Source organism: Melanerpes formicivorus, unplaced genomic scaffold (genome assembly GCF_026170545.1).
Source record: "Melanerpes formicivorus ecotype bairdi unplaced genomic scaffold, bMelFor1.0.p_v2 SCAF_59, whole genome shotgun sequence".
Lineage (NCBI taxonomy): Eukaryota > Metazoa > Chordata > Aves > Piciformes > Picidae > Melanerpes > Melanerpes formicivorus.
The window spans coordinates 3,774,181-3,794,952 of record NW_027142411.1 but is presented as its reverse complement, the minus strand read 5'-3'; the positions used below and the strand labels follow the sequence as shown (position 1 = coordinate 3,794,952).

The 20,772-nt window shown below is 46.1% G+C and overlaps 1 protein-coding gene across 3 annotated transcripts in view; it reads right to left on the bottom strand.

Annotated features, from left to right (window-relative positions):
* Positions 1-20,772, bottom strand: part of LOC137452865 (transcription initiation factor TFIID subunit 4-like) — a 124,089-nt gene that overhangs the window by 22,755 nt on the left and 80,562 nt on the right. For all 3 annotated transcript variants that reach the window (XM_068161675.1, XM_068161676.1, XM_068161677.1), the window contains exon 14: positions 20,064-20,186. In XM_068161675.1, coding sequence (XP_068017776.1) covers positions 20,064-20,186 — 123 coding nt within the window. The remainder of the gene's footprint in view (positions 1-20,063; positions 20,187-20,772) is intronic.

Below are 20,772 nucleotides of genomic sequence, written 5' to 3'. Positions count from 1 at the left end.
TGACTAGTTTGTAACTAATCTGCCTGCTGGAACTTCATAAAGGCCCTTTGTCTGCCTCTGGACCCAAGATGCGGGGAGGCAGAGGGCGAGGCGGGCTGGTGGGCTCTGGGTGTCACTGCTGGGGGGCAGCACAGGTCGCCTCCCCGGCCAGCCCTCCGCTCCCCCTGACTCGGGCAGCCCAGGCGAGGTCTGAGCCACACGGGGTGCAGCGGCTACCTTGGAGCTTCTACAGGGGGTTATCTTAACAACTAGACATCTTTAAAAGGTCATTATTGCAGTCTAATTTCAAACTGGCACCAAAATGAAGGGTTGTCTTTGTGCAGGATTAATTTAAAAACCTCAGGATTTGATGTCAGTGGGAAATAACCAGCGTGGGACTCATAATGCTGCCTTCTCCTGCTTCTGGCCAGCACCTAGGGCTAATTTCTTAGGAGATGAAAACTATGACAAGCCCTTCAGTTAAGCTGAAAGCAGGCAGCAGTCCAGTAACACCCACAGGCCTCAGAGGCATCCTGTGACCCCCTTAGAAAAGTCACATTCACTTTGCTCTTGAGAAAGGAAAAATAATGCTGGAGGCATTTTGTTTTAAACCATGTGAAATAAGGAAATGTGAGGATGTGAAAATGAAGTGAAAAAAGTTAGAATTCATTTCCTCCCTTTGCAATGGCTTAGAAGCAAAACTGGTTCATTTTGAAAGTGTGTGTAAAAATCTGATACATTCACCAGTAGGCAGTGACTACAAAATGCTTAAGGTAAAATATGTAAATATGTAAAATAATCTCTTGAAAATCATCTCCTTTTGTGCTTGAAAGCGTTTTGTAAAGGCATCTTTATTTCTCAGCAGCATTAAAAGACAGTCAGAAAGAAAAGTTACCTCTTGTCATAACAACAAAATAACAACAAAATCGGAGGTACAGGGGAAAAGATATTTTGAAACAGACCTGCAGAGCAGGGGAAGGGAAGAAAATGAATGCCTAAGTTCCTTGGATGACTTCTGCCCTTTCAGTATTCATCTGAATAATAATAAAGGAAGATGCAAATTACAGCTTCCAAATGTGAAACGGGGTTATGTTAACCATCAGAGACTCAAGGCGACCCTCATCTGCCAAGTCCTCCCTCTCAGTTCATTCTGACACTCTGCCTCACACTTTTCCACTCTTGCCATGCCTTTTACCTGGGATGGGCTTTTTTATCTTCCAGCTAAGCAAATCCAACCTCATTTCCTTCTCCACACTAAAGCCTGTTTATCACTTCCCACAGCCTGCTCCTGGTGTTCCATGGCATTCTCATCACCAAAAGGGCACACTTGGAGGAGCCATTAGGATGCTCAGATTAAGAGTACAGGACTACTGCGACCTTGTGTTCTTTGTCCTAAATTCTTGAGTGCTATTTTCCTGTTATCAGCTACACAATCAAAGCCAAGCAGCAGAGAATTCATGAACATCAATACCACTACCAAAAAGTGCCCCACAAGCAAGGTCTCCAGTTTTGGGATGCAAACTTCCAGCACTGAAAGAATTGCCTAGGTTGGGTTTCCCTTCCCCCCCTTATTTGAAGAACAAGGAGGTAAGGACAGCTAAGGTAAGCAACATGTAAGGAAGAAGGCATGAAACAAAGGCAAAAGATGGGGCCCTTGAGTCACTGCAACACACAAGGACTAAATGATCCTTTCAGCACAAGGCCACTGGGAGCCGGCTAGGAAAACCCACGTGGCATCAGAGCTGAACATGGCAATGTAAGCACACAAACACTGGGGAGGAAACATCCAGGAATGGGCATTACTTTGAGAGGTGGCAGAGCCTGTGAGACATGGCAGGCATGCTTTAAACAAAACAGACATTTGGGAAGGCCTGAGTCCTTTAAAACAAAAAATCCCCTGCAAATTAAGAACTTCTCAACATGGACACCAATAATTAAGGTCACAATCCTAGCCCCACGTGCAGGCTGCCTCTCTGATTTATGGAGAGACAGCCACACTTACTACATTGTAGGAAACTTCCTACTACCACCCTAGAAACTCAACACAACAAGAGAGAGTAGAAAGGAAATAAGGCAGAGAGTGACACATCCAAAGCCCTGCCCATTCTCTGCTCCCCAGCACTGTGGTTCAATGGATATGAGCAGCAGGGATGGCAGAATGCTGCTCTGTTATCTGCATGAAAGGGAACCCAAACATGCAGCTGGGTTTTCCTCCCTGCCACCCACTGGAAGCTGTAATTTTTCAGTAAACTGAGGATGGGCTGATGCATCTTCAGGTGCTTTTAATATGCAGACAAGCTATCCATCTTACAAGGTATGATTCACCCAAATTTTTAAGTCTGAAGTGCTTGCTTGAGTTCTTTAGATAAATTGGCATTTTTTGCTACCTAAGACAGCTGTGGTTAATGGCTCACAACATAAATTGCCTGTCCTGCTGCAGCTCACAGACGTGTGTCCAAGTGTCACAATCATTCATGTGACACTTGTCTGCTTTATTATTCCACGCCAAAAATAAGCAAATGTTTACAGGCTTTGTTTCTCTGAAGCACACAGAGGATGTGTGAGAAAGGGGAAGGCAGGAAGCAGCCTGTGCAGGGCAGCTCAAGTACCAAGACTGCTGCTCCCCAGCACCACTTGTACAAAACCTGAGCCCCTGCTCCCTGTGTTCCTGAAGCTGCCATTACATTCTGGTGAGGATGTGTACCACCAGCTCAGCTGTGGTGGAGGCTGTATCTGCCTGGAAATTCAAACCCCCTGTCCTTCCATCAGCCATTCCCCTGCTCACAGGCACAGAGGAGCTTCACCAGGGCAGAACATGAAACATCCTGAATGGAGGGGCAGATGGCCTCCTCCTCCTCCTCCTCAGCTCTGAGAGGAGGAGTGAGGGGGTACACAGGCTCTTTGATGGCAATGGCAGCACAAGCAAACTGCTTCTTGCCCAAATTCCTGCCTTTTAATTTCCCAGCTGCTCTTTGCTGAGCCTGACACATGTAACATTGCTAGCAAAGGAGAGGGAAGTTAATAATTGTTAAAGGGTGACATGAAGATAATTGTTCTATTTCTTCTGAATTGCCAGTACTGCTTTTGCTGTGAGGGGGGATTATGGAAAGCAATGGAACACTAGAGACAGGGAAGTGCTGCTCCCAAAATAATCTAACAAATGCAAATACAGCTCACAGTATTAACAAAAGTGTCGAGCCTAAGACTATAGACAGATGTTAGCTTTGGATCCAGCTGTGCTGATCAAAGGCTTTATGCCCCCCAGCTGCTCCTCACTGCCCCCTGCTGAAGTTATTATCCTGCAGATCTGCCAGCAGAGCAGCTCGTCTGAGTGCTCCCTAATTCACTCCAGGCAGCAGCGGGCTGTGGAATCCACAGCACCTATTTACATTATTCAGAATAACCCCGTTGATGTTGTCTGAAGTGAGGGTGCTTGCAAGAGCCACTCCACCACCACAACTTCAGGCTGGTGACCTCCCAAGCCACGCAGATGGCAACCAGGGCAGCTGCTTACCCTGTGACTATCCTTCTGAAGCCCCAGAGAACAGTCAGTGCTGAAACACCATCTCCATCAGTAACAGGAACAAAAAGCATTTTGAAAAGCACCTCAACAAATGAAGCAAAGCCTAAAACCTCTTTGGTTTTGCCACAAAAACACCATGGATTTTTCCTACTGAACTACAGACAGGACTTGGAATAGCACTGACACTTGGAAACAGCACCAATGATACACAACTGCCACAGCTTAAACCGTGCACAGCACCACAAACATCATCTTTGCTCAAGCAGTGCTTATCAGAAGCCAAAAGCATTGCTTTGTTTGGGGAGTCTTGGTTTTGAGTGGAGAGACTCAGCCTGGCTCAACTTTCACACTGAAACAAGCTTTCTGTTACTAAAGACACAACTAAATACAGAGAGCAGGTACCATTTCCAGCTGCAGGATCCTGAACTAGGTACGGGGGAGTCCCTTTCCAAGCTGTACAATGCATTCTAAGCCAGTAGCTCTGCCTTCTAAATTTGCAGGAGCATTCTGGATCACCTTCCACTTCTTTTGGGAGGTCCCTCTGAAGCCACACAGTACTCATTTCCCAGCCTTACCAAAAGGTGTCTACTGCCACACATCAAAACAGTTCTTTAGATACTAAATACTAATTGCAACCATCTTTTCAACTGGATTTTAGCCTGCTCTAGTAACTCCTCTTTTGAGGTGACAAACTGGCAGTACCTGAATTCATTACAGCTTGATTAATTATGCTGCTTTCATATGAAGGGGAGAGAGCCTTCAATCAGCCACAGTAACATTAAACAGTACCTGTGCAGCCGTGTATCAGAACATCAATCCCAGAGCCGGGCACCTTTCAGTTGCTGCCTGCATTCTTGGTAATTACTTCTCCCTCCCCATTGTATAGGTCAGCTCAGCTGCAGCTGGGTGAATAACTAGAGGAAGGGGGCTGGAACACTGCAGCTGTAGTCACTAGAATTTATAGAAGTTAGCAGAAGATGCTGAGAACTCCATCTGAGGGTCTCCACCTGCTGACCACAGCCTGACCACACTATGCAATCAACCTTCTTCTCCCTCAACTAAATGCTGAATACAGCAGGAGTTTGAAAACAAATGGGGAGGAGTGGAGCCAAATGTCAGAGTCTTCTTTCCTCAGAGCTGACAACCTGCCAAGTGTTCATCTTCCAAGGCTTTGGAGGTTATTCTCTTAAGTTATCCAGAAGCTGAGAAACCCCTGGCTACTACCTTCTTCTACAGCAGGCATGGCTCCCAACACCCCCCCACCTAGGAAGGGTTTACTTTCATTCTTCTTGTGATTGTTGACGTGCAAAGGCAAATTAATCCAAGACAAGCATCAGACACTGCATAATTAAACCGAGAATGAAAACAAATCAAAGATATATACCTTCAAATGGTATTTATTGTTCCTTTACATAAAGGAACAAGGAACTTGGCAGATATTTCTTATGAATAAAGGCCCAGCTTCACAAAAGCATGGGCTATGAATAGCAATGAACAAGATAAGAGTACAGAAGATAAAGTCAAGCACAGTAAGCCACAGAAAGAAGCAGAGCCAGGCTGCCAGTGGAAGAATTCCCACCCTACTGGGCTGCAGAGCGTTCTCTAGACAGTCGTTTAATGCCAACACACATCAGCACTTACACTCACAGAGACACTTCAGAGATCCAGTTTCAAATGCAAAGTTTGGGATCTCTCTCTCTTTTTTCTCCTATGGATAATACTCAAAGCATACTTCTCTCTACAGACTCAGGTCTCTGGTGCTTACAGTGTGTAGCACGCCTGTGTGCTCTGCTGCTCACGGCGATTTGAAGTATCTGCTGTACCTACAGAGCTGCACCATGCAGATCCTAGAGGGGATGACTAAAACTTGCTGGAATTAACTTCTAAGAAAACACAGAAATGGAGATGACTGGTTCAAGTCAAGAGCAGGAGGTGCTTCCCAGGTCTCTCTCTCATAGCCAGTTGCCCCTAATAATAAATCCTAAGGGCTGACTGTGGAACCAGGTGCTCCAGAGTACAGTAACAATACAGTCAAATTGCGGCCAGAGCAACAGGCTTCCTTCCACCAGCTGGAGCCACCACTGTCCTGCACGAACAAAAACTGCAGGAAGACAGCTTAGGCTGTCACACTTGGGTACAAGGAGCTGGCTCTACCTGCAAACAAAGCGTAGGACAAAATACCACCCCTCCTGTTGATACAATCATGGCATTGCTTGGGTTGGAAAAGACCTCTAAGATCATCCAGCCCAGCCATTCTTCACCCAGGGCTGCACTGCATCGGGCTTCTGGAGCCAGGCTGCCACTGCACCGGGCTTCTGGACCCAGGCTGCCACTGCACTGGGCTTCTGGAGCCAGGCTGCCACTGCACTGGGCTTCTGGACCCAGGCTGCCACATGCCTCTTGTAACTAGAGACAAAAATGCTGCAGCTAATACACATCAAAAGAACTGATACTCTTGGAGTGTTAGGTGGGAAAAGTATAGGATCAGCTTACAAAAGGTAGAAACCCAAACCACAAGAGGAAATAAAGCTTAGAGAGTCTTTAGTGGCCAGTCCTGTTTAAATAGTTCAGGCAGCTCCTCCTGCAAACTCTCATCTCTTTCCCATTTCTGTAGCCAAACACCTGATTTCTGTCACGGATCAGAGCGTTAAGCCCAGAGAGTAAGAAGCAATCGGAAAACACTGTGTGAATGAATTAAAACAAGACACCAAACTGTATTATTCATTAAGTTGCTAACACCCCAGCACCCAAGGAGAACGGAACACAGCAATCCAGAGGGTTTCTTTCCAATCAGATGCTTGCTCTTTTGCAATATTTCCCCTCAAAAAGTAAGCATGAAGAGTGTAGCTTTATGTGCCTGGACACACAGACAGGAAGAAGCACTTCCTATTTATTCCATGAACTTTGATATCAGTATTTATAGGCAAAGATAAACATCTACGCATGCCTAAGACACAAAGGAGCCTTTACAACTGCAGTGGGTATCTCCTTCAGACTCCCTTTGATTTGGCTGGCTCGACCAACCTGCTCTGGCCATTCAATCAGTGAAATACATTCCTGTAATGATTTCCCCATTTCAGGCTGCCTATCTGCAAGTTCCTCCTGCCAACACAGACCACTCTGCCTGCTGCAGCTCCCCCATCAACGGAGACAAAGCATGGCTTGCAGTGCCCTGCTAACAGGACGCGCTTCTCGGGGATCTGTGCTGCACCTGTCAAGAGGATACGGCACAGCCAGCCAGAAGTGTCCCATTATCAGACCTAGAAGAACAACTCACACTAAAGGGCAGGCTTCAGAACAGGCAGGTAAAGCATTTCCTGTGATATGCAATCTCTAGTTTGGTGTCAGTTCTGAACAACTTCTCCACGTTACGGTGCCTCTCCATGCAACTGGAGTGTAAGCCGCTTAAGGAGGATTAATCTGACACAGCTTGATTTGTCTCTTTTACGTGCTGCTCATTCTAACCAGCACCAGTCAGGTAGCTTTGTCTGGAGAGGGAGACAGCAGCTTTTGGGTCAGCTTGGCTGTTCTGGAGGAAAACTCTACCAGAAATTCAGCATGAATCACAATTCTTCAGCAAGGAGCTACTTGGGCACACCAAGTGAACGCCGGAGATGAAAACACACTTCTGAGAGGCCAAGGAGAAAAAGGCTCAGCATCTTTGTTAAGGTTTACATGACCACGTGTTCCACTGAAAAAAAGTCCCTCAATAACTGAATGAACTCACTCAGAAGTGAGAGCTGACACAGCCTTCCTAAGGAGTTACTTTGAAATCAGAAGACTTGCATTAAATGAGTCGCTTTAGTAAAGATCTGCTTTTGTAGAGCCCGTAGTGCTCACTAAGAGAAGGCCAGGCCAGCTCTGCTGTCTCCCACCCACGCACTCAGTGCAGCTCACTAAGTTTACTACAGCAGTATGTAATTCTTACACAGTAAGGGCAGAAATAGAGAAAAATCACATTAAAAACTAATTGGTCTTGTTCACCAGCAGGATAAATAGCTGAAAAGGCAATATATAACCTTTTAAAAGTTGTCTGAAGCCCAGAAAATCTGGTGTGGCAGTAGAGCTGGTGTAAAAAATGCATCTGACTGCAGCCCAAGCAGGATTTACTGCTCAACATGGGCTGAATTATGGATTGCATTACATCTTTTATATATGGCACTGTAGAAAAGAAACCCCAACAGGTCAAACTGACTTATTAATCACTACAGCTCAAATAAATACTGTGAATAACATCAACTAATGGACCCCAAACTAGATCTAAAGTCACTTGGAACACTGGAGTCTCCAGCACTTGGCAAGAATGCCAGCTAAAAAGCACTACAATGGTTGCTAAGTACTCTTAACTTTTGTTAATTGCTGATGCCAAACTGAAATGCACAACCTACACAGCCCCTGAATTAGAGGGCACAGAGACCAGAGCCAAGCTCAGCAGAGCTGACTCAGGCCTATGACTTCAAGACTTCACTCTGACCACTCTTTATGAAGAGCTTTCCAAAATGATGTATTATTGCTTAAGTGATTTGGACACTGACAAATGCTCCAAGCTGAAAACAGTGATTTGGGATGGAATCAGATCACCTGTTGTAATTCCTCCTGCCTGTAGCCGAGGGCAGCCACAGAACCTGTCCCATCATAGGGAAGTCATCAAATGGATGAACATTCTGCAGCACTGGAAAGTAACTGACTGAGGCTCAAAGTACCCCTCAAAGTAAATAAAATGATTCCTCTGGATCCCCAACCAAGGAATGAGTCATGGGTGTGAAACAGTTCCAAAGAAGGGATTTTTATTTACAGTGTGTCTTCAAGCAGAGAAAACCTGCTCTTGATTGTGACTCTCTTCTTCTGGAAGCCCTTCCATACGGGCTCGAAGTTATTCAAGGCATACTGTAAAAGGAACTCCTGTTTAACTCTTTTCCCTACCAACACTGGCAGTTGTTATTGCTTTGACTACCTGCGTAGCTGACAACAGTGCCAGCAACAGTACCTGAAGTTCTTGGTTAGAGACTCTCATCTGCCACTTCATCAGACAAAAGCTAAGTCAACAGCAGCACAACATTCAACCCATCTCATTGCAGCTACAGCTGAGGAGGATATCTTTCCATAGAGGAATTTCCTGGCAACGTAAGTCTTACCAAGAAAGCAACAGACCTATGGCTTTCAGTGTTGCCCAGGAAAAAGGAGGACTGCAACTTGAAGGTCGATTAAAGGAGAGGAGAGGAGAGGAGAGAAATGGACTGAGCCTGCATTTTGTATTATCCACAAAGAATTACTTATAGAGATGAGGAAATTCATTTTGGCTGTGGAAACAAGCACCAAGGATATTTTCCAGGGCCATCAGATTCATCTTCTGGTTTGTGTTGATGTCTCTTAATGTTGGGTATTTTTTAAGTTGTAATAGCATCAGAATGAAAACAAATGAAGGGAGACAAAAGAAAGCTAAACAAAACCTTCCTGAAGACAGAAATGTAGGTGGGTTCTTTTATGGCTTGGGAAAAATGTATTGCAGGCCCGTGGTATGGCTGGGGATAAAAATGCCCTCTGCCAACACCCCCCCATAGATAAAGCAGAGTGTAGTGCTGCTGTCTTTTTGATCAAGAGAAGAAATCCCACGCCAGTGACTGTTTCCCCTGACAGACTGCTTGTCCTTTTTAATGTTACATGAGAGCACCAGCCTGAATTTCCCTCCCCTCAGAGCTAGTACCACTACCACTGATTAGAGATGCTGGTCTGCCTAGGGGTACTCACTTCTTTGGCCAAGGCTGTTTAACCTGTTGTGCTCCTTTTATTCCCTGCCTTCTCCTTTGGAGACAGAAACCTTGCTTTTTTAGGGCTCTCACAGTATATGCTCATTCTCCTAACAGAGCTTCTTCTGAATTGTTCAATTATTGGTCCTTCATCCAGAGACTCAGCTCCTGTTGTGCTCCTGGTTTTGCAAGAGCCTGTCATGCCCCAAAAGACTGGAGAAACCTCTCTTTTATTGATAATTACAGCATGGGCCAGCACCATTTCCATGCTGCTCAAGCATGGAAATCACTATTTGTGATACCTTCTCAGACACAGCTGCAGAGAATCTCATCGCTCTCCTCATCCACTGCCCCCAACAACACTACTCTGCTTTGTCCTTTTGGTTGCTGAGATCATTATTGCACCGAGATTACTACAACAGAGGAACAAAAGCAGCAGCAAAATGAGTAGTGGAAATAGGTCTGCTGCACCACCTCCTTCAGACAGCTAACCCACAGGTCCTCCTCAGAGCTCATTACAGAAGTGAGAGGGAGAATTAGGGTAAGGTATTTCAAAGTGGTCCAATGGCCTAGAAGCCCAGCTCTGAAGGACTCAGACTCTTAGATGACCTTGGGTTTCCACACACCATCTTTCTAACAGATGAATTCACCTTTAGCCAGATGGGTGTGTGGATTCACCTGTGCTTGCCAAAGTGCTGACACACAACTAAGGCCCCAGCTCTACAACAGCCCCATGAAACTAGCTCCAGATTCTCCAAAGCAGTACCAGTTCAGGAAGGTACAGAAACCGTAATTTCATTCAAATCACACAGAACAAAGAGGAGAGGGAAAGAGAATCCAGTTTGATTGATAAGTCACGGAGACGTTCATGGTAATTTTATCACCACGGTCCCTCTAGACTGGAAAAGAATCTCCTGAAGTTGCTCTCATTTTTAACTTGTCTGCTTTTCTTTCTGCCTGTCTCTCCCACTCTCGCTACAGAAAGCCCCACAAGAGTGTAAGACAATCCTGCCAAGGTCGGGGAGCTGGATTTGCAGCGCTGCACCATGCCCTTCCCTTCCCAGTGTGCCTCCCCTGCAGCAACTGGCTGCAAGCCTGTAACTTGAAGGCAAGCAGTAACTAAGTAACTAATAAATAAGGAGTACACCACTAAAGTAAACAGTACCCTAGCTATAATTAGCTAGCACAGACAAGCTGCTGGTGGTAGATGTCTCTCCGAGTTCCCTCAGGCCCTCTCCAGCCCAACTCCCCCACAGAATCCCTTTAACCAGCATGCTCCTGTTTGACTCCAGGCAAAACAAAAACAAAACCCCCTTTTTTCCTAGTCACTCACTAGAACAGAGCGTGGAACAAAGGGAACACCAAGAGGAAGATCCCACTTTCAGATATTCTTACTATATTATTTCTTTGAAAGTAAAATACAGCCTGCAACGTTCGAGATGCATTGGGAAACTTCATCAAGCTGCATTTAGCACACCCCGGCTGGCCCAAGGACTGTGGCCCAGTAACAGCAGGCTTTGCAAAAGCATGCAATGTGCCCATTTCTAGAAAGAAACCCCTGGGTTTTCTACAGAGGGGGAAAAAGTGAACCACAGCATTCCCCACATCAGAATCAGTTCAGATCAGCAAGGCCGGGGTTCATGCGGCAGGAAACCCGAGGAGATTGACAGGAACACTGACATACACAGTGATCCAACAAAGGCTTACTGCATGTAATTAATGTTCTACATCAGGCATGTTACTAACTTCAAACAAACCAACCACTGTGCTTAAAGTTAAGCATGTGCACATGTCCTTGCAGGTCTGGAGCTCAAACGCTTAAATTCTCCTGAATGTGGCCCAACAGGACCCATTTTACCATCTCCCTTACGAAGGATGTGCAGCACACAGCTCGTGCACACTTGCAAGCACTTTGTAATTAAGCTGAGAGGCTACTTGCAGCCCAAAGATTAAACATTTGAGCTGCACCTCTGAATTCTATCATTGGTGAGTTTTGGCCAGATTCTGGAGGAAGGTGGAGACAGTCTTCGGTGTCTGAAAGGGGCCTGCAAGAAAGCCAGGGGGACTTTTCACAAGGGCTTGTAGCGATAGGATGAGAGGGAAGGGATTGAAGCTGGAACAGGGGAGATCAGAAAGAAATTCCTGACAGGGAGGGTGGGGAGACACTGGCACAGGTTGCCCGGGGAAGCTGTGGATGTTCCCTCCCTGGAGGTGTTCAAGGCTGGGCTGGACGAGGCCTTGAGCAGCCTGGGCTGGTGGGAGGTGTCCCTTCTTCTGGAGGAGGATCAATTAAAAGAGAAACATTGCCCCTTAAGATATAGGCCTACAGCCTTCCGTGCATGCGTTGGGAAGTTACACCTCAGAAATGTCTCCAGTCAGGTTTCAAAAGTTATTTTCACTGACATCTAAAATGTCACAGCACCTTGGGCCTTACCTTCTGAAGTCAGTGAAGAGACTCAAGTCAATTCTGACAAATCCTCTGCTAGACCCTTTCAGATTTACTTTCTCTTAATCTTATCACTTTTATTTAGCCAGAAGAAAGAAAAATTCTGGAATTATAAGTGTCAGAAAAAGAGAGGCTGCAAAATGCATTTTCTGCTCCAGTATCTCAGAATCAGGAAGACAAATGGAGAAGGCGATCGAAAATACAGGAAAACCCCAGCCCAGGCCCCGACTGAAAACCAAGCTCACACACCCTCTGCCCCCACAAATCCTTCAGGTTCTTTGTCTCCTGCAAGAAAAAACCACTGTCCCTTCGCTGTACCACTGCCACCAGGCCTCTGGATTGAGTAACGGACGAACTACGGACTGCTGAAGCACCACGCTGCCAAGCTCTCCCGTGCCATGCTAAGGAGCTGCACACACTGTGTTTTTGTAATGCCCAGGAAGCAGAGGATTGCTTTTAGTATTACCCCATTCAGACAATGAGGGGGTTAAGGCAATTTCCACCACCCCCACCCCCCCTTTTTTTTTTTATCAAGAAGGAGGGCTTAAGTTAAAAACCAGCTGAAGGCTATGTGAGACTCCAGCATGAAACCTCTGAAGAGCAGAGCAGGACATGCCCTGCTGGCCTCCTGTGTGCTCCATCAACATGGTGCAGTCAGGTGGGATCAGCTGCCATTCCCATCTGCAAATGAAGTCAGAATCAAATTTGTCTTGGCCAGTAAGGAAAAATGATTAATATCATCGAACCTCTGTCAGAGTATTTTGTGTTACAGAGATCAAAGGAATACACACAGTATGCAAACCTGTTCTACTAGTGAGGAAAGAATGTTTTGGCTGGCACAGAGCCACTTTCTGTTTTCTTGTGTTGCTGCCTGGCTTTTTCCTCCTGTCAACTGAGATCCATGCAAAACTGTCCTGCTGCTTCCTGACTCGCTGGCTGTATTCTGCTTCTCTGCACCAGGCAGAGCAACGGATTTCTATACATTCACTCCAAATCAGGGTTGTTAATCATCAGTGCTACCCAGCATCTTTAATGTCTTCCTGCTTTTTCACTGCTAAGTCTGCAAGCAGCAGCAATGGTTACAAATCCTGATTCACCAAATAAAGGCAGAATTCAGGACAGAAAACCAGAATGTGTCAGTCAGGGGCTCAGACACAGCTGGAAATGCAGTTTTTAAATGTGGAGATTCAGCACTGGGGTCATTTATTTTTAAATGGAGATCTCATTTATTTAAGAAAGGGGAAAATAGCTGCAATTATTAATTAGGAGAACATCTGCAGAGTCTTTCAATCACTTTTTTCTGGTGTGAATTATTTTAGTATTTATATGACTTTTGGAAACTGGAAGTAAGAGAAGCTAGAGAGGCTGAAGCTAACCCTGAGACTTTCAAGGATTCACAAAGCAAAATTGTGCAAATCTATTACAAAATAATTTAAGGAGAGATGCCTGAACTTCCTTCTGCCTCCTGGAAAATTCCAGCCCCTACATTTAACTGATGGCTTGGTGATACCTCCGACAGAGCCGTAACTGTCAGCAGCAGTGCATCCCACACCAAAACAGGTCTGAGAGAACCACTGCATTGCATCCTGCCAGTGGTACATGGAGCAAAGAGTGCTTGAAAAGGCAATGGTACAATAAATCATAGAAATGTCTCCTGCTCTGCTGTTAGTCTGCAGGTTTACAGGCAAAAAGCAAGCTTTAACTTCTTGGACCATAAACATTTGCAAAAGGCGTTCTGGTCTGCTGTTCCTGCCTTACCATAACTCAAGCTTAAGGAGAGCAAAGGATCCTGAGATTCCAGTGCTTTCCACACAGATCTTGACCACCTAAACAAAAAAGTAATTTATCAAGAGTCAACCATACATCACTGTGAAGACCAAGCTGAGACTTGAGCTGTACAACCAGTCATTCCAAGGACCTTTGAAAGTGGATGCCATAAAACTGCTTTAGTTCCAAAACCGTGAGGGAATAGCCTGGAGATCTGCTCAGAGCACAGCAATCCCACTGGCTGGTGTTTTTCCTCCAAATAAAAGACTATTCATTGGTTCTAATTCTTTCAGATCTGCCAGAAGCAGTTATGCCTCACAGTTATGTTGGCTGATTCATGAACTTCACAATCTGCATGATATTCATTGAGTAGAGGCTTTGGAGAGAACCCAATGCACAGCCCTTCTGCAGCAGAGACTCCTGCAAGACACACCACGCATCTCCTGCTGTTTGAAAGGGCAAGACAGGAAAGAAACGAGGCCAGCCTTTCCAAGAAGCAGCTCTGCCACACTTTTGTATCATGTCTGATCCATTCCAAAGACAAAATGATCCTGATTTCTTCTTCATGTTGTTGAAAGATTAACAAGAGATTTGAGGAGTAATTTCAGGGGCTGCTGGAATGCCTGTGGATAACCCAAGCAGGAGCTGAGAATGGCAGCTGTGAGGTTGAAACTAATTAATCACGTGCAGGCCTGGAAAACTGAAGAGAGACTGTAGTCAAAAGTCCTTTTTTCTACAGGACCCAAGTGCCTCCCAAGGAATCATAAATTCCTCCTTCCATTTCCATTTTGAAATAAGCCATTTCCAGTAGCATAAAGGTCTGACAGAGAGGAGTACCAAGCAACTTTCCCCTGCCTGCATTTGGAGTTCTCTGGTATAACACAGAGTTCCAAGTCTCAAACCAGACTCTTCATGGTGTTTTATATAAACCTTTAACATGCAAACAGCTTTAAAATGCTCAATTATATCATCTGAAAGATGAATTTAATTAAAGCAACCTCGTGCCTCGTACCCAAAATACATTTCACAATCACCTCAGTAATTAGCCTGACTCTACACAAAACATCCCTGCTCCAACTCTGGCTGCTCTGGGACTTTCCAGGTCTTCAAGAACATTCTCTTCCTTGACTAACACAAGGCTTGGAATAGACTGGATGAGGAAAGGCACAAAGGCCCAAGATGGGGTTCTGCAGATTTGGGAAGATGCTGTTTGGGGTAGCTTGCTGAATCCTTGTAGGGTGACTGCTTCCCCACGACGTGAGAAAGAGGGTTTTTTCCTTATCCCTAAAATGAGTGTCTTCAATAAGTGGTGATTCACTGAACTAGCCCTGGAGCTGCCTTTGGAAGCTCAGTATTCATAGACCATCTGTGCCAGCAAGTACCAGGAGAGGGCTTTCACTTGATATTTAAACAAATTATACCCTCAGATATTTCAAACACACACTCTGTATTTATGTATTTTGGGACAGTAGCCATAGGTCTTGATGAAAAGCCAAATGACTTAATTGTTAGTATTCTTAAACACAGCAAAATACTTGCATTTAACCTCTACACTTTGATTCCACAGCAAAGAAAAGAAGGGCTTTGAAACACACAAATTGCACCTCAGCACTGCTCAGACATTTGAGTTGTAAAACTACCTGCCTTAGACTTGGGAAGGTTGATGCTCTTCTTAAGCTGTAGCTCTCACAAGGGCATCAAAACAGTTAACTAAACATTCCCCACCCCCCAGTTTTAATCTTCGTTTTTAGGAGCAAAAAGCTTGAAAATGTGACCTGAAGAGATTCAAACCCCAGAAGGTTAATGAAAGCAATCCAAGATGTATTATTTTTGAACCTGATAGTAGGGGTGCTTAAGGATATCAGCTAAAGAGCTGAAATGGTTCCCTGCCCTGTGCCTGTCACCCACTGCCCCAGCCCTGCCATCCACTGCTCTGCACCAACACAAGCATCAGCAGGACCCACACAGCAAGGCAGAGGGAAGCAGCACTGCTGCTGAGTGTGTGACCTGGCTCTGGACTGTCAGACACCTAACTTGACAGCAGGCATCACAGCCCAGGCAGCAGCACCATTGCAACAGATTCCCCAATTTCCTTCTGCAGCATCATTAAATCATGTAAAAATGTATAAAATCCTGCAGATGCAGAGGAGCTGGATTCCTCCAAAGCCATCTCCTGTCTCTTTACCCCTTCTCTTTCCCTCTTCATCTAAAGCACATTATAATAACAAGCAGGCTGAATTGCTGATAAGCTGCTGGCTGCTACAGAGGAAGCTGTTTGAGCAGATTATCTAAGGTATGGGAAGACAAGAAAGGTAAAAAGAAGTGGAAAAGTGAGTGAAGAGCAGGTGAGCTCAAGTATGCTGCCTCTGCCTTGTTATAAGTTCCTTTCTCACTGCTCACTGGGCTCTGGGCCAAACTACTTCAGCAAGCTAAGCAGAAACTACTCACTTTTTGTTGGTAGCTTAGTTTTCTGCCAGCTTACCAAATAGCAGTGGGTTAGCACAGGGTGCAACGAGAGCCAGAGCCAGTGAAAGGGAAGGGGCAGGAAAGCACTACCAGGGACTGGGATTAGCTCAGGCTGCTGTGCACCCACAGTGTGAAACTAGCTGGACATTTGGTGGCTATCTCTGAGGACCTCTGGCCCCTGCTCATCCACTTCTCTACAAAATCTTTTTGCTTCTTTCCATTTTTAGAAAGGAAATGTTAATACAGCTGCATGGAGAAACAAAGCACAAGTGTGCAAATAAGCTCACTCCCAAAGTGCTGCTTTTCCATCTCTTGAAGCAGGCAAAAGCCCCAGCTGTGCCAGTACAGGGGAGGCAAACGATGGGCTGGCCTTGGTGACTTAAACTAAACCTACCATCCAAATAAAAGCCTCTTCAGCTACTGCTTCCAAACAAGCAAAGAGGTCCAGATGAGCCCTGGCAACACCAGACAGAGAACAACTGGAAAGCAAGCACTCAAACAAATTGCTGGTGGAAAAATATTTGCAGTTAGGGCATAAACTTTTTCCCATTTACAGAAGCTGTGCAAGAGCTGCTTCTGTGGATACAACAAACAGCACTCCAGCACAGACACTGGGCTTTGCACCAGCTGCTTCTCCTCAGCACAATAACCATCACACCTGCAGTTCTGTGTCCAGTCCTGGGCTCCCCAGCTCAAGAAGGACAGGGACCTGCTGGAGAGAATCCAATGGAGAGCCACCAGGATGATTAGGGGACTTGAGCATCTCCCCTATGAAGAGAGGACTGAGAGCCTTGGGGCTGTTTAGTCTGGAAAAGACCAAGAGGGGATCTGATCAATGTCTATCAATATCTGGGGGGTGGGTGTCAAGTGCAACAAGGCTGGTGAGAGGTCTGGAGCACAGCCCTGTGAGGAGAGAGGCTGAGGGAGCTGGGGCTGCTTAGCCTGGAGAAGAGGAGGCTCAAGGGAGACCTTCTTGCTCTCTACAACTCCCAGGCAACTGAACAAGAGCACACAGTCTCAAGCTGTGCCAGGGGAAGTTTAGGCTGGAGGTGAGGAGAAAGTTCTTCCCAGAGAGAGTAATTGGCCCTTGGGATGTGCTGCCCAGGGAGGTGGTGGAGTCCTCATCCCTGGAGGTGCTCCAAAAGGGATTGGATGTGGCACTTGGAGCCATGGTTTAGTTAGCCATGAGGTGTTGGGTGACAGGTTGGATTTGATGATCTCTGAGGTCTTTTCCAACCTTATTGATTCTATGATTCAATGATTCTAAGTGGAGGGGGCCAAGCTCTTTTCTGTGGTGCACAGTAATGAGACAAGGAACAGCAGGTACAAGCTTGAACATACATTTCACCTCAACATGAGGAGAAACTTCTTTACAGTGAGGATGGCAGAGCCCTGAAGCAGGCTGCCCAGAGAGGCTGTGAAGTCTCTTCTCTGGCCACATTCAAAACCTGCCTGGATGCATTCCTGTGCAGAGTGCCCTGGGTAACCCTGCTCTGGCAGGGGGGGTGGACTGGATGATCTCTGGAGGTCCTTTCCAACCCCTAATGTACTGTGATATTCCCTAAACTGCCCTCCTCCTCAGAGCAAAAGGCTAGTATCAAAAAGGTCCATTTCCCAAGGAGAAAGTGTGAGCAAGAGGCTAAACTGAAATCCAACCCTTCTGGCTGGGGAAAAGGACAAAAAAAAGCAAAGGCAACGCCACTAAGTAAAAACATCAAACCAGTGGAGTGAAAAATCAAACCACTGAGCTCAGGACGGGGAAAATGCAACACCTAGGGGTGGGGTGATTTGTAAAGGATAGCTCTTTGGAACAGCCAACCTGCAGTCCCAGCTGCAACAAAAGCAGACATAGTGTCAAAAAAGATTAATGAGGAAGCCAGCCACTTCAATGGGGGGGGAGGATGCTTTGACACAAAAAGCCCAAGCAACCAGCAGGCTGAGCAAGCTCTTGCCAAGTCAGACATCACACACAGAGATTATCACTAGCAAGGCCTGAAGAAGCTTAGAAATTGCTTAGAGAAATCATGGGGTCAGAGACCACAGTGGAAGCCAGACATCTGAAGGTGGAACTGGGCTAAGGGGATACCTGTAAGACAGAACACTGTCTCACTGCAATTCCCCATGTTGTCTATCCCCTCCAGGAATCCAAAGAAGAGAAACCAGACTGTCTTAAAACAAGCAACACAAATTTCTGGTACCTTTTTAGGGTAAAACATTTCTGAGGAGCTGAGTTTATGTCTGCATGGCCCTAATGAGCAGCTTGGAAGAGTAATAGCAAGAGGGAGTTTCCACCAGCCAGCTTTCACGACAGCTTCCACAGCACTTCAGCTCCTAGCCCCAGATAAGTCATCGAATAGCTCAGACACAGCATCCAAGTCCTTGGCATCAGCTTGCAGCCAGGCACCAATGTGAGCTGGCCAGGATCTTCAGAAGCTAGGAGAGAGATCAGAGCAGTGCAGTCTGAACTGGCAGGAGAGCCACACAAGCCATGACTCCAGGAAATCCAAGTAGCACCCCAAATTTCAAGGATAATTTGTCAGCTGAATAACACACAAGTTCAGCAAAATGTGGATCAGGGGAGCGACAAAAAGCAGCAAACATCTCCAGGGGCATCTGGAATTTGCCACAGAGCTTCACCTTTCTTTCAAGCACTGGACAGGAGACCGAGGAGCTTTCAGAGTGAGAGGGAGTCTTTACTAGAAGTCACTCAGGCATACAGCTCTGAAGAAAGTGTTTCACCCAAGGTGGCCACCACTGGGTTCATCAAAGCATAAATGCTTTAAAAGTGATCATTTTTTTCAGAAGGGGCAACAGACAATAAAAAGCAGACTAGGTAGAAACATTCCTTCAGTTCAGCCAAGTGGGGAAGGTGCATTTGGTACCATCTGAAAGGATTCATGCATTGTTAGAAGGTTCAGAGTACTTTCAAATCAGTCTTGTGTGAAAGCCAAAGCTGCTGCTATCCACCTGAGCCTCTAGGGACAGCTTCTTCTGGCCTGTGGCTGCAGGTTTCACTCAGGTGCACACGGAGGAGGACAGAATTCTTCACCAGATGGAAGACAAGCAGGAAGACAGGAAAGCACGCAATGCAACAGAACAGAGCACCCAGGAAGCTCCCTCAGCCTGAAGCTGATTTGACCAGGAAGTGATGCCCCCCCTGACACAACTGAAGTCACACAAACTAGACACACTTCTATTCCCAGCTCAGCCAATTCCTTAGCACTAATCTTAGCACATGAAAAGAGGAAGCAAGTCAGATAAAAGCTGTCCAAAATGGGATACAAAAAGGCCTTTGGAAATGCCTGGCATTTAGACAGGCAGATGTTTGAGCCAAACTGCCAGCTACTCAAAACAAAATGTTTGCATTTGCCTCAGAACTGACACAGAACAGGGAGAAGTCCTTGGGCTCCTGTGGTGTAGGCACAGAGACAGAAAAGCCAGCTTGTTTCTGTACAAACCAACACTGCACTCTCCCAGAGCTCCTCAGGGTGATGCAGCCACGTCACCCTGCTCCTCCACCTTGGTTAAGGCACTCACACCTTGCTGAGGCTTCATTCCATCATCTGTCTGCTACTTCTCCATTACAGATAACAGGAGAATCAAGCTAACAAAACCTCTTCTCCTTTTAGAGCACAGTATTCTTATTCAAACCCCACAGGATTCAGCATGACTACAGACTCATCTTTGCAGTCAAGGGGGCAAGCAGCCCCTCTGTAAGGGGTTTTGGCACAAACCCACGCTCCCTGCTACCAGCGCAAGCTCTTGGTCTGAGCTGTAAGCAAGACTAGTTATGATTTCCCAGGAGTCTCTTCATGCCCTACTCTTGCTCTGATTTTCCTTTGGGTTATGCAGAAGAGAAAACCAGCATGAAAGCAGTGAGCAGTTTAAGGGAGAGCTCTATACCTCACATTTTACTTAAATACTGATTAGTCCTCTGCTGCAAACCAACACTTCGATGTACAAGGAAGAGAAGATGTCCTTTCAGCTGGGCCAGGGCAAGCCTGGACTCGCAGGCCTTCTGATTTCAGAATTAGCATCACCTTCTCCAAGTGGCAGAGTTCACTGCAAACACCAGCAGGCACCAGCTCTAAGTCCTGGACTAGCACTGGCTTTTATTCAGCTTATAGCCACGTACCTCTCCTCCCACGGTCAGCAGCCCAGGCGAGTCAAGCTTCCGTTTCTTGCGGGGACCGATAGCCGCCAGCGCGGTGAGGTTGGCATCCCTCTGCCTCATCTGTGCAAGTTCCTGCTGCTGCATCTGGGGGGGAAAACCCAAACAACCTTCTTTAGTTTTTATTCAGCTGTAATTGCAAAAGTTATTCTCAGACTCACAAGCATAAGGTCAAAGTCACAGCAGCAGTTTCTACCAGGACTTTGTTGTTCCTGGGAGTGCCGCTTCGGCAGCCTTGTGGTAGAGTACCAATGAAGACACCAAAGTTCTCCTGACTGCCCACACATTTCTGCTTTCAGGTAACTCAGCTGGTTTTAAAAAGCTCCATCCTTGTGCCTTAGCTACACACCTCCAGTTTAATATTGCTATGGAGAGTGTGCATACCAATTCAGATCCTCACAACATATCTCAGACATTTTCCTTCATCTCAGCTTTCCTCTGAATGTTTCAAATACATTTGGTACTTGCTGAGACACAAAAAGCTGTCTAGGTTAGTAACACCTCCCCCAGAATGTTAGCAGGAGTGAGTGCTGACACACAACTCCTACAGACTGCATCTACAACTGTTTTCTGGGATCAGGTTTGGGTAACAACACGTTGAACCAGTTTGAGGCTAAGAAAGCCACCTGCTAGGTCTGGCATGCTACAGAAAACAAAGTGAACATACTCTGGC